The sequence below is a fragment of the Cottoperca gobio genome, chromosome 19, assembly GCF_900634415.1.
Source record: "Cottoperca gobio chromosome 19, fCotGob3.1, whole genome shotgun sequence".
NCBI classification, from domain to species: Eukaryota; Metazoa; Chordata; class Actinopteri; order Perciformes; family Bovichtidae; genus Cottoperca; species Cottoperca gobio.
Genome location: NC_041373.1, coordinates 20,085,099 through 20,096,240, shown reverse-complemented (window position 1 = coordinate 20,096,240; position 11,142 = coordinate 20,085,099). Strand labels below are relative to the sequence as shown.

At 40.5% G+C, this 11,142-nt stretch overlaps 1 protein-coding gene across 1 annotated transcript in view; it reads left to right on the top strand.

Moving 5' to 3' along the window:
* Positions 1-1,405: 1,405 nt before the first annotated feature.
* Positions 1,406-11,142, top strand: part of itgb4 (integrin, beta 4) — a 33,519-nt gene continuing 23,782 nt past the window's right edge. Inside the window, 8 exon segments of the mRNA XM_029456944.1 lie at positions 1,406-1,500; positions 5,373-5,455; positions 7,130-7,212; positions 8,126-8,227; positions 8,322-8,526; positions 8,609-8,705; positions 8,807-8,978; positions 10,127-10,390. Coding sequence (XP_029312804.1) covers positions 5,380-5,455; positions 7,130-7,212; positions 8,126-8,227; positions 8,322-8,526; positions 8,609-8,705; positions 8,807-8,978; positions 10,127-10,390 — 999 coding nt within the window. The 5' untranslated portion in view covers positions 1,406-1,500; positions 5,373-5,379.

Genomic DNA, 11,142 nt, shown 5'->3' with positions numbered 1-11,142 from the left:
ACCTTTAACCAGAACTCATTTTTCCTGTATTAAGCTTGAACGCATCATAACGTAACTAAATGGAAACTAGCTGCGGTGACGCGAGCTACAGTGTTTCCAGATGTAGAATAATTATCGTATTTGTGCGATGATTTATCTTTCTGTACGATCGATAATTCCAAAAGTGCCGTAATGTACGAACATTTTACCGTTTTGTGACGGTTACAGTTAGTCGTTGGTTTTAGTTTGCGTTGCCTCGTTTGAACTCATCTCCGGACGGCAGAATATGGATCCTGCTTCTGTTTTTGCGCAATTTTTTACTTGTCACGTGACCTTTCGTTCTCTCTCCCGCCGCTCATTTGAAGAGTTTGCACGAGAGATAGCTAAAACTGACGTGTACGTTTGTCAAAAGGTCATTTAAATACGTGTTTTGTAATAAAAAAGATATTTTAAGGCCGTTTGTTGTCGTGGTTATGACAATTATTTGCCTCAAAGTGTGTATGTGTGTGTGTGTGTGTGTGTGTGTTGGAAATGTTTGAGAAGTGTGGATACAGAAACACACACAGGAAGTCTGCAGGAATATTATCGGGATGATTCACTTGTGTGTGTAACTTCCTGAGCGCGTGCACACTTTGCAGGTGAGTCCTGGGGACACACCCAACGTACAGCTTGTACTGAACAGGTCACAACTTTCCCCTCGGCTAACATCCGTCGTCAGGCTGAGTCGGTGTTTACGCAAGACTCATGCTGTAAAGTACATTTACTCGAGTACAATTTGATTTGCACTTTCTACAGTATTGAAATATTGCACTTTTTCCTGCACTACATTTATTAGTATATGAAATAGAATGCATCTTTGAACTTAAACAGTAAAAACATTAACAATAAATACATTTTGCATGTTACTGCTTCAATTTGACTGCATATCGAGAACTTTTACTTTTAAAATTAAGTATATTTTCTCGATTTATACTTGCATGCCTTTAAGTGTGATTTTAAATGCAGGACTTGTACTTGTAGAGGAATCTTATCAAATTCTTCCATCACTGCTTATAAGAAATAAGAACAAAGAGTCCATATTATTATATCAAACCTACTATTTAATGCAACAACATAAACACTTTGGATGACATATTCTCATGTACACCCGAGTAAAGCTTTAAAGCTGCTTCTGTGTAAAATTCTGGGATATTGTTGTTTTCATGATTATTCTCACCGTTTCACTTTTCACCCTGAAATGTCGTCCGTGCCACAAACTGGCAGATTTATTGGTGGGTAACAAAAAGGGGAGACGCCATTATAGGCAGTGAATGAACCCACTGATCCAAAAAGTGCAGTTCTTGTCATGTAAATTGGCGACGAGCTCGACACAGACTCACTCAGTTTGAAGTGGAGCTGACGGCGGAGACCTTTCCTTCTGCACAACCTTTTGCATTCCTTCTTTTAGTTGATTGTTTTTGTTTCCTGACAGCCTGCGTGGGTCGAGCGTCTTTCCTGCTAATGAGAAGCATCTTGTTCACAGTAAGTTATAATTAGCTATGCAAAGGAGATACATATGCAGCAGCTGCTTACTGTACTCTGGGTGTAACTAAACTTTCTGCTCGGTGTCGGCAATAACGACAACAACATTTTCCTAAATCTGGGTTTTTTGGTGCACGCACTGATTGCAAAAGTTGAACTCAGACTTCAGAAAAGTTTTCTATATGCAGCAATCTCAGGGTGAGTTTATATGTTTATTTTTAATTAAATGAGGCCATTAGGTGTGTTGGTGCGTCAGGAGTGTCAGTCATGATTATAAATAATGTTTATTCAACATAAAGTCCTCATTCAGGAAGCATTTTATAGGATTTGGTGCTGATTGCAAAAGTTGAACACCATATGCTTGAGGTTGAAAATCAAAGTCAATAATTAATCCACATTGTAAAAGTGTCAAAATGTAATCAATATTGTCTCAATCTGCCAACTTTCCCTTTAAATATTCTAAATGAAATGAGGTTATATTCGGGATGCCTCAGTATTGATTCAGTGTCAGTCATTATTCATTAAATAATGTTTATTCAACATTAAACAAAATGAGCCGTTTCAATCTGATTTCAACATCAATATTTCTGCCTAACATTAATTTACTTTCATATTTTGTTGCTTTATGTTGCATTTAATAGGATTATAAAGTATTTTATTCTCTTTACAGCAGACGTAACATGTATGTGCCACTGCTGGGAGTCATCATCTAACCTATGTTTACTGAAAGCTCAAGTCGAGCCTGAAAAGTGTTTTAAATCTCTTGCACAAATTAGAGAAATGATACAGTAGGTGGGCCGCTCCCTTTCTGCTGCTCCTCCTCCTCCATGTGAAAGGGCTGTTCAGACTGGCAGCCAAAGTGTCAGCCAAGAAAGCCAGCGAGGGGGGAAGAGTTGTTTCTGCAGAGGTTTTGTTCCCCTCGAGAGAAGTTAGCCATTGTATCACAGCAGATCTGGTTGCTAGGAGCGTGACTGTGTATGTCCCCGCTCAGATATCCCAGTGTGTACTGTGAGGAGGAAAAGACTGTTTTCTGCTCTGAGTCACGTTAACTCTTTGAATCCCAGATTAGTGTCACTGCAGGGTTCTTACAGCTTCAGGAAAATTAGATTCAAGACCTTTTTTAATACGTCTCTGAATGGGATTTCATTTTACAATAAACAAAATTTAAGAAAAAAACAATTACTTAGGGTTCGGGATCATTTTGTCCAAATGTTTATTGTAACATAAAACATGACTTTTTCGCTCCAGTGAATCGTGTGCTCTCTACTGGAAGTGCACTTTAAAGGCCACCTCATCAAGTTTTGTCTACTGGAAAGGCTCCCTGGAGGGCACTGCTTCCTGTTTTCTCCACCCGACAACACGCTAGAGGGCAATCATCTTGTTCTGTCCACTAGAAGGGCACCCTAAAGGACACTGCTTCACTTTTCTTTTCTGGCAAGACTTGGCACTTCTTTATGTTTTCTCCACTGGAAGGACACACTAGTGAGCACTGTATCATGTTTTCTCCACTGGAAGGACACCTTACAGGGCTCTACATCGTTTTTCTCCACTCGAATGAAACCCTAGTGGGCACTCATCACATTTTCTCCACTGGAAGGAAACCCTAGTAGGCACTTGATCACGTTTTCTCCACTAGAGGGAAACCCTAGTGGGCACTTGATCACGTTTTCTCCCCTGGAAGGAAACCCTAGTGAGCACTGCATCATGTTTTTTCCACGGGAAGGACACCTTACAGGGCGCTACATCGCTTTTATCCACTGGAATGAAACCCTAGTGGGCACCCATCACGTTTTCTCCACTGGAAGGACACCCTAGTGGGCACTTGATCACGTTTTCTCCACTGGAAGGACACCCTAGTGGCACTTGATCACGTTTTCTCCACTGGAAGGACACCCTAGAGGACACTTAATTATATATTCTCCACTCATTAGAAAGGCACCCTGCAAGGCACTTTACCCCCTCCCCCCCAGAAAAGGGAGAAAAGACATGTGCCAACAACAATGTTCATATCAGATATTTGACAGGTATAAAATGTGTGCGTTAGTATGCGGACAGGATTGTGTAATCACAAGAGTCACAAAGACGTTTCCCATAGCCGGCAGGCAGAGTTCTGCTCTGTGTGCCACTCCCAAGAGCTGGGAGGAGGCCATGGAGGGAGGGGCCTGCCTCCCCAGTCTCATGCCCACACAGGTGATCTCATGTTGGGGTGGAATGCAGCAGGGAGGGGGGCCTTGACACACAGAGGTGTGGAGCTTTTAACTTCTAACAGGGTGGGGAAGAGATAGAGGTACAGGAAGGGAGTTAACCCTCTCCGTCACTGCTACTCACCTGGATAGGGAGAGAGTGTGTGTGTGGGTGGGTGTGCAGAAGCTAAAGGAGGGATCAAGTCACAGCACACTCATATTCACTCTCTCATATCTCCCACTTAAAAACTCACACACACGGAGACACACACACACACTCGACTCAGCTGCGGACAAATAAGTAAATATTTGACGCGAGCGGACAGGAAGGACGCCACAAAAGACAGAAAAGAAAAACGTGTCTTCTTTTTGGAAACTTTGAACTTAGGACAAGAAGTTTTTATTTTCATTTTTACAAGTGGATACAAACTTTCCCCTGAACTCTTGGGTCAAACAAAGCAGAAAGGGAATTAGTTTTTTTCTTATTTATTGTTGGACTCCTGGACTTGGACTGGGCGAGAGCGCAGTAAGAGGTTTGTTTGATCAGTAATCTCTTTGTATCCCAGTCATACATTTCCTCATTGTTTTCACTGCCCTTCACCTTTTCTTCTCAGCCTTCCAACACATACGGATTATTCTGCCGCTTCACATTCGTGTGACTTTTGAGCGAAGGTGAAGGGCTGTAAAAAGGGTGTGTTATGCAACTTTATACATCTCACTGTGTGGTTTTATAATTATCAAGACTCTGGAAAGATTTGGGTTCAGCTTTGTGCTTAGTTTCTCTTTTTTCTGCATGGTTGGCTTTATCACAGCAGGGACTACAACACAACACAGGTGAAAGGAACTGGACCAGAACACAGTAGAGAAAGTGTTTATGTCTGCAACTTTGTGTTTTTAAGGTGACATGTAGTGTTAGCTTCAAACGCTGGGATTTTCCAGGTAGTTGTGAGAACTATGTCTTTGAACTCAGGAAGAATGTGCCACGGACTCATTTCTATTTTCTGTCTCTTGCAAACTGTAATTTGTGTCTCCCAGTTTATAGTTGTAAACGCCTGCGTGTCTCTGATTCTGTGTGTGAAGGAGGGAAAAAAACAAAGTGCTTTTTCTCTACTCGCCTGTTTCCCCCCTGACCATGTCAGGCAGTGATTTATGTGACACACACATGCACACACACCTGTAGTCAGCTAACAGCGAGGTGCTAAGGGGCCTTTCCCATGTGGTCCCATGTGTTTTAAACTTGGACCGGCCATTCTCTCGCCTCGAGGAGAAATTCCTTCTTAGAGTTGTAAATCTTCTCGAGGCACAAATCATCTTTTTTTTTTATCTGCCCACCGAGACAATTACGGAGACATTTCGTGCAACATAGTGTCGTCTGTTCACGCTCCTCCTGTCTTCAGTGGAGATCCTTCAGATTTAGCACCAAAACAGTCCGCATGGCTCGATGTAAACCTCCCATCCAGGATTCAGGTATTACTGACGAGGGACAATGTTTTAAAAATACTTATAATAATGTTATTTTCTTAAGTACAGAGTGTCTTCGAAGGGGAGTGTCTGTCTGAGCCTCTTCACTTTCTCTAAAGGGAAAGTACAGGTGGTTCCAGCTACACCTTCCTCTGCAGGGGGGGGTCTTTTGTCCCAGTGGAATGTCGCTGTACTGTGCAAACGTGAACGTATTTGTTTGTGTTGCAGGAAGGAGATGGGGAGATGGACGTTACATCTCTCAGTGCGGCTCGGGCTTCTCGCCGTCCTGTTGACCTGCTGTTACGCTGAAGGTGAAGAAACCTGCGTTAGAACTAAACATCGTTTGTATCTTTAAGATTTAGATTCAAGATTCAAATGCTAAAGTGTAAAACATCTAAACACCAGGCCCCACAATGCAACATACAGTATATCTGAGACATAACAAAGTGCACGAGACATAATGGTGCAATATTTAAAATGCAGGAATAAGTAAATATATAGATATGTAGATATGTCAAATTAAATACTCTACAGTAGAATTATGGATTATTCTGCAATTGTTCAAAACAAAAATAAGCATTGTGCATTTTCTTCTTAACAAGATGTTTTTACGTGATATCAGATAAATAAACTGTTAATTATTAGCACAGGCAACGCCCCTAAACTCTAACTCAGGGCAGCTGTGTGCAAACACTCTGCAGAGATGCCATCAAAATAAGTTCAGCTGTAAGACAAAAAAGCATCTCAGAGCAGCACGTGAGCCAATCAGAATGTTTTTATAGTCTTAACATCAATGGACCAATAGTGTTTAATATTCCAATCTTTATAACGACTACTTTTCTTTGGGAATAAATCGTGGATGCGATCAAAAACGAGAGGAAATTTGTTTGTATATCGTTCATCATTAATATTGTTTTATGTACTAAGTTTTATTTAATTGCAAAGTGGGAGGAGCTCGGCTTCGGGAGTAATAAGTGCTTTTTGTCGCGCTGGCCCTTTAAGAGGCTGCATGTAGTTTCTGTGACCTCAGGCTAAACTGTTAATTAGATATATAAATAAATCAACAAACAAGCCGTCAGTCCACTGAAACAGGAAATGCTTAAAAACAGTAATGATCCCAAATTTAAAAAATGTATATATCTTAATAAAAACTTGAAGTTTAATCAATTTAGTCTTGAACCCCATTTTTATAATATGGTTTAAGATTATTGCAAAATACTCTTTCTTGATCTACATATTAAAATGACTTTGCTTGCACATTTATTTTTTACATACAATTATGCAAAAATGCACTAATTTCCATCATAATATTGACAAAATCTTTAATTGATTCATCAAAAAGTAACTATAATATAATGCATATTCATTAAAAATGATAATAATAAATGTAATAAAGCTCAGTTAACCCACTAGTTTAGACTGATGTGTGTCTGGCATACAGTTTTATTTAATTTGGTCTTTTAAATCACTTTTTTAGAATGTTTTACTACATTTGTGTTTCTGGCTTACAGTTCATTTTGTTCTCTTTGTGTTTTAAATGTGTTGTTTTTATTGGAAAGCAACTGTGTTTGAAAGGTGCTATATAAATACATTATTATATTAATATATATATTTATTTCTTATGCTCCCAGAAGAAAGTCACTTCTGTTTTTCCCGCTTCGTTTTGTTAAATCAAAAAAGTATAAATATTTTACACAGCACTGTAAGCTTGTTTTTATTTCTATCATCTTTAATGACTGTCTTTTGCTTTTAATGTTTGTTGTTGTTTAAATGTGCTATATAAGTAATCTAGTGAAAGATCAGAGCCTTTTTTATATTTATATTTTATCTACCTTTTTGTTCATCATTTGCCGTCGGCATTGGTTTTTGGTTTGGAGCACCATCGGGATAGAATAAGACGTTGTGCCAAAGTCTGTTTGGTGTTAGCGCAGGTATGCTAGCTATGCTTGGTGGGTTTGAGTCTCACGTTGTTGTCTCTCCTCCAGTGAACTACTGCTTCGCCTCCAGAGCCAAGTCCTGCTCCGAATGCCTGCAGTCGGGGAAAGGCTGCGCATACTGTCCTGATGAGGTGGGACCTCGAAAGAGTATAAAAAAACTGGGTTCAACTTTTAGCATACCACGTATTTGATTTCTATTTTGAGTCTTGGATAGTAGCACAATGTGCTTTGTCCAACAATTGCTAAATGATTTGCTTCATAACATGTTTTAACATCCACGTCTGTAATCGAGTCGTAAAGCTTCATTTTCTGGCCAAAAATCTTCCGTTGTAATAAGATTTATTTTCTGTATTTCATAAAATGAAACTAACTTTCCTGAAAATTCTCGAAAGTTTTTAAATAGCCAACGTTCACAAATTACAAATCTGTAACTTTCACACAGAACGCGAATATTACGTCGTTTTTTCGGAACAAGGTCGATTTTTCTGAGCTTCAACCAATCACGTCGTGCATAATTATTGACTTTATTTCTGAGGATCTGTAGCGCATACGACACACTTTGTCCTTAAACCTTCGCTTACGCTAAAATAATCTTAGTTTCTTTTGTTTGATTGTTTGCAGAGATCTAAAATGGCCAAAAACAATAACACATGAACATTTAACTCAAGGTCAACATGCTAGCTTTTTTGGGAGCTTTCAGCTGAGTGTGTTTTTGCACCGCGATTAAAGGCATGAACCAATCACGTTGTGCTGAACAGTTTGGCCCTAATATTCATGAGGAATATAAAAGAACAAACTTTACTTCCCTTTTCAACCTTGACAGAGGCAGCGCGTACCTTCCTGCTGTTCTTACCTTTCACAATAAAATACATATTATTTACAGTATTTTGCATATTTGTTGTATGGGTCATTTTAAGGACACCAAGCTGTGCTACTATTACCAAGGCTCATAATTAATCTTCAGACTTACTTTATAATTTGCATAAAACCAAATTGTTATATGAAGACAGCAGAACTCACTAATCCAACTTCCTGTTTGCTCAGAACTTTAATGGCCCTCGCTGTGACCTGTACAAGAATATAATCAGCCACGGCTGCAGCGCTGCAGCTGCGCTCACAGCTGAAAGCAGTATGATGATAGAAAGAGTAAGTCTTTCATCTTTAACCCTTCCTCCATTTATTTTGTCAAAAAGGGTGAAATCCTAACTTTCCCCCGTGCTTCCTCTCCATTGCTGCGTAGAATCAACAAATCGACATGAAACTTTCGCAGTCCCAAGTGTCTCCACAGCAGATGACCATGAGCTTTCTACCGGGAGAAGAGAAGCTGGTGGATGTGGAAGTGTTTTCTCCAACCAAAGGCCCCCTGGACCTTTATATTCTCATGGACTTCTCCAACTCCATGGCTGACGATTTGGACAACTTGAAGGCTATGGGCAAAGAGCTGGGTGAGCATCTTTTGTACTGGCAACGTGGTTGTGATGACTCTCAAATAAACTGTAATACTGACGGTGAATGTATTTCCTGTAGCTAAATTGGCCAAAGATCTGTCCAATAACTTCACCATTGGGTTTGGGAAGTTTGTGGATAAAGTGATCGAGCCCCAGACGGACATGAGAAAATCCAAGTAAGCAAGAAATTGTGACTTGAACACATTTAAGCACATACAAAGGGAATTTTAATCTTAATGTCCATCTCATCCTTCTCTTTTCTCTTTTTCTTTCTCAGGCTCTTTCAGCCGTGGCCCAACAGCGACCCTCCGTTCTCCTTCGAAAATGTCATCAAGCTAACGAAAGACATTCCCTTCTTCACCAGTGAGCTCCAGAAGGAGAGAATATCTGGCAACCTGGATGCTCCTGAAGGAGGTTTTGATGCCATATTGCAGGCTGCAGTTTGTACGGTTAGTAAGAATACTAAATACAAAACAGATGTTGCTCTGCCTCAATGTGGACAAAGAAACAAGGCTAGAACTTGTCTTTTCTTTCCCTGTTCAAGTCAGACCATATCACTTTTAGAGAAAAAGATAAACCAATTTTCCCATTTCAAGTTACTAAAATACTTAAATGTGTAAGTAATAAAACACACCTTTGTTCAATTCAATACATTAGATCATGGATTATTGAACAGGGGTACCGGGCCCAAAGTGTCAGGGTCACTGAAAGTGACAGGTACCAACCAGGAAGAGACCACAAGACACATATGAATAATGCTGCTCTGTATCTGGATGTGTAAGAAACTGGTCTCCACATCAACTTTAAACCATAGACTATAAAAATGAAGTGGACGGAGTCACCGTGACGTCACCCATTGGGTTTATGGTTTTGAAGCCTCGAGTTCGGTGTTTTGTCGTCGCCATCTTGTTTTTTAGAACCAGAAATGACACGAGAGGGTGGAGCGAAGTACAACCAAACGCTGAGCAAGACAATATAGGCCACCAAAATGTTACAATTAATTTTCGTGAAGTGAAAACACAATCAAGGGTTAAAGTTGTACGACGAAAACAGGGACAACTCCGCAGTAGTGACCTGTCAATCACAAGGTAGCCCCGCCCTAAAAAGACGCTGCTTTATCCTCTACTTTACTCCATAAGTTACATCATGTTACATGAACATCATGTTGAAGAAGACTTGAAACTACAGATTGAGACATAAACTCATCAGGAAAATTTTCCTGAGGTAATAAATCAAGAGAGAAGAAGAAACATTTTCTCATAGACTTCTATACAACCAGAGGAGTCGCCCCCTGCTGGATGTTACAGAGGATGCAGGTTTAAGCCACACTGGCTTCACTTCAGACTGCTGCCGCTTTTTAAAAGGCGATAATATATCTGAGTAAAGTTTAGATCTTGTTTCTTCTGCCCCTAAGTTGCCAAACAATTAATTAATGCAGTTTTAACAATCTCGGTAATGAAGGAAAATTCAATATGCAAATAATAATAATTGTTACTTTTGGCCACAGCGACTTCTGCTCAGCAAAAGTTGCATCTTTTAATATCATAATCTCTACTAACCACAGTTTCTTCTACTCCCACTTTATTGGTATTCCTAGAATAATATCGGGTGGCGTGACCACAGCACGCATCTCCTGGTTTTCTCCACCGAGTCGGCCTTCCACTACGAGTCTGACGGCGCTAACGTGCTGTCAGGCATCCTGAAGCGCAACGATGAGCTCTGCCACCTGGACAAAGATGACAAATACACAGAGGATGTCAACCAGGATTACCCTTCAATACCCACACTGGTCCGTTTACTGGGCGACCACAACATCATTCCCATCTTTGCTGTCACCAACCACTCCTTCACGTACTACAAGGTTGGTGGGCTCAAGCTTCCATTATCTCCGAGGTTCGGTTTGTTTGTTAGTCTATCAGCAGGATTACGGAAACACTACCCGCCCGATTTTCATGAAACTTGGTGGAAGGTTGTAGCGTGGGCCAACGAAGAAGCCATTACATTTTGGAGCGGATACATGCATTATGTTTGACGAATGGAAACGGCCTTGGCGGAGGTCTGCGCTCTCCGAGCATCCTTCTAGTTATTGTTTTTGTATTTTTTGTGTATGATATTTTTTCCCTCATACCTCCTGAAATATTTTAATACATGTGAAACCTCGTGAAATATGTTTTGTTGTTGTTTTGAAAAAGCTTGTATATATAGGAGGTTATATTGTGGTGTGGTTAAATCTCCATGAAACTTGGTGGAAGGGTGTAGCATCTAGCAGAACCCATTACATTTTGGATCAGGTCTGGATCACGTGGCGGATGACCAAAATAAATTCACTTTCACTATTTTTGTGAGGTGTATGGCCTTGGCGCAGGTGTATGGCCTTGGCACAGGTGTATGGCCTTGGTGCAGGTGTATGGCCTTGGCGCAGGTGTATGGACTTGGCACAGGTGTATTGCCTTGGTGCAGGTGTATGGCCTTGGTGCAGGTGTATGGCCTTGGCACAGGTGTATTGCCTTGGTGCAGGTGTATGGCCATGCGCTCTCCGAGTGCCCTTCTACTTGACTGAAAGATGGAGTCAAGTTTTAGGTCAGATATAACTCATGGATTTACTCTTCTGTG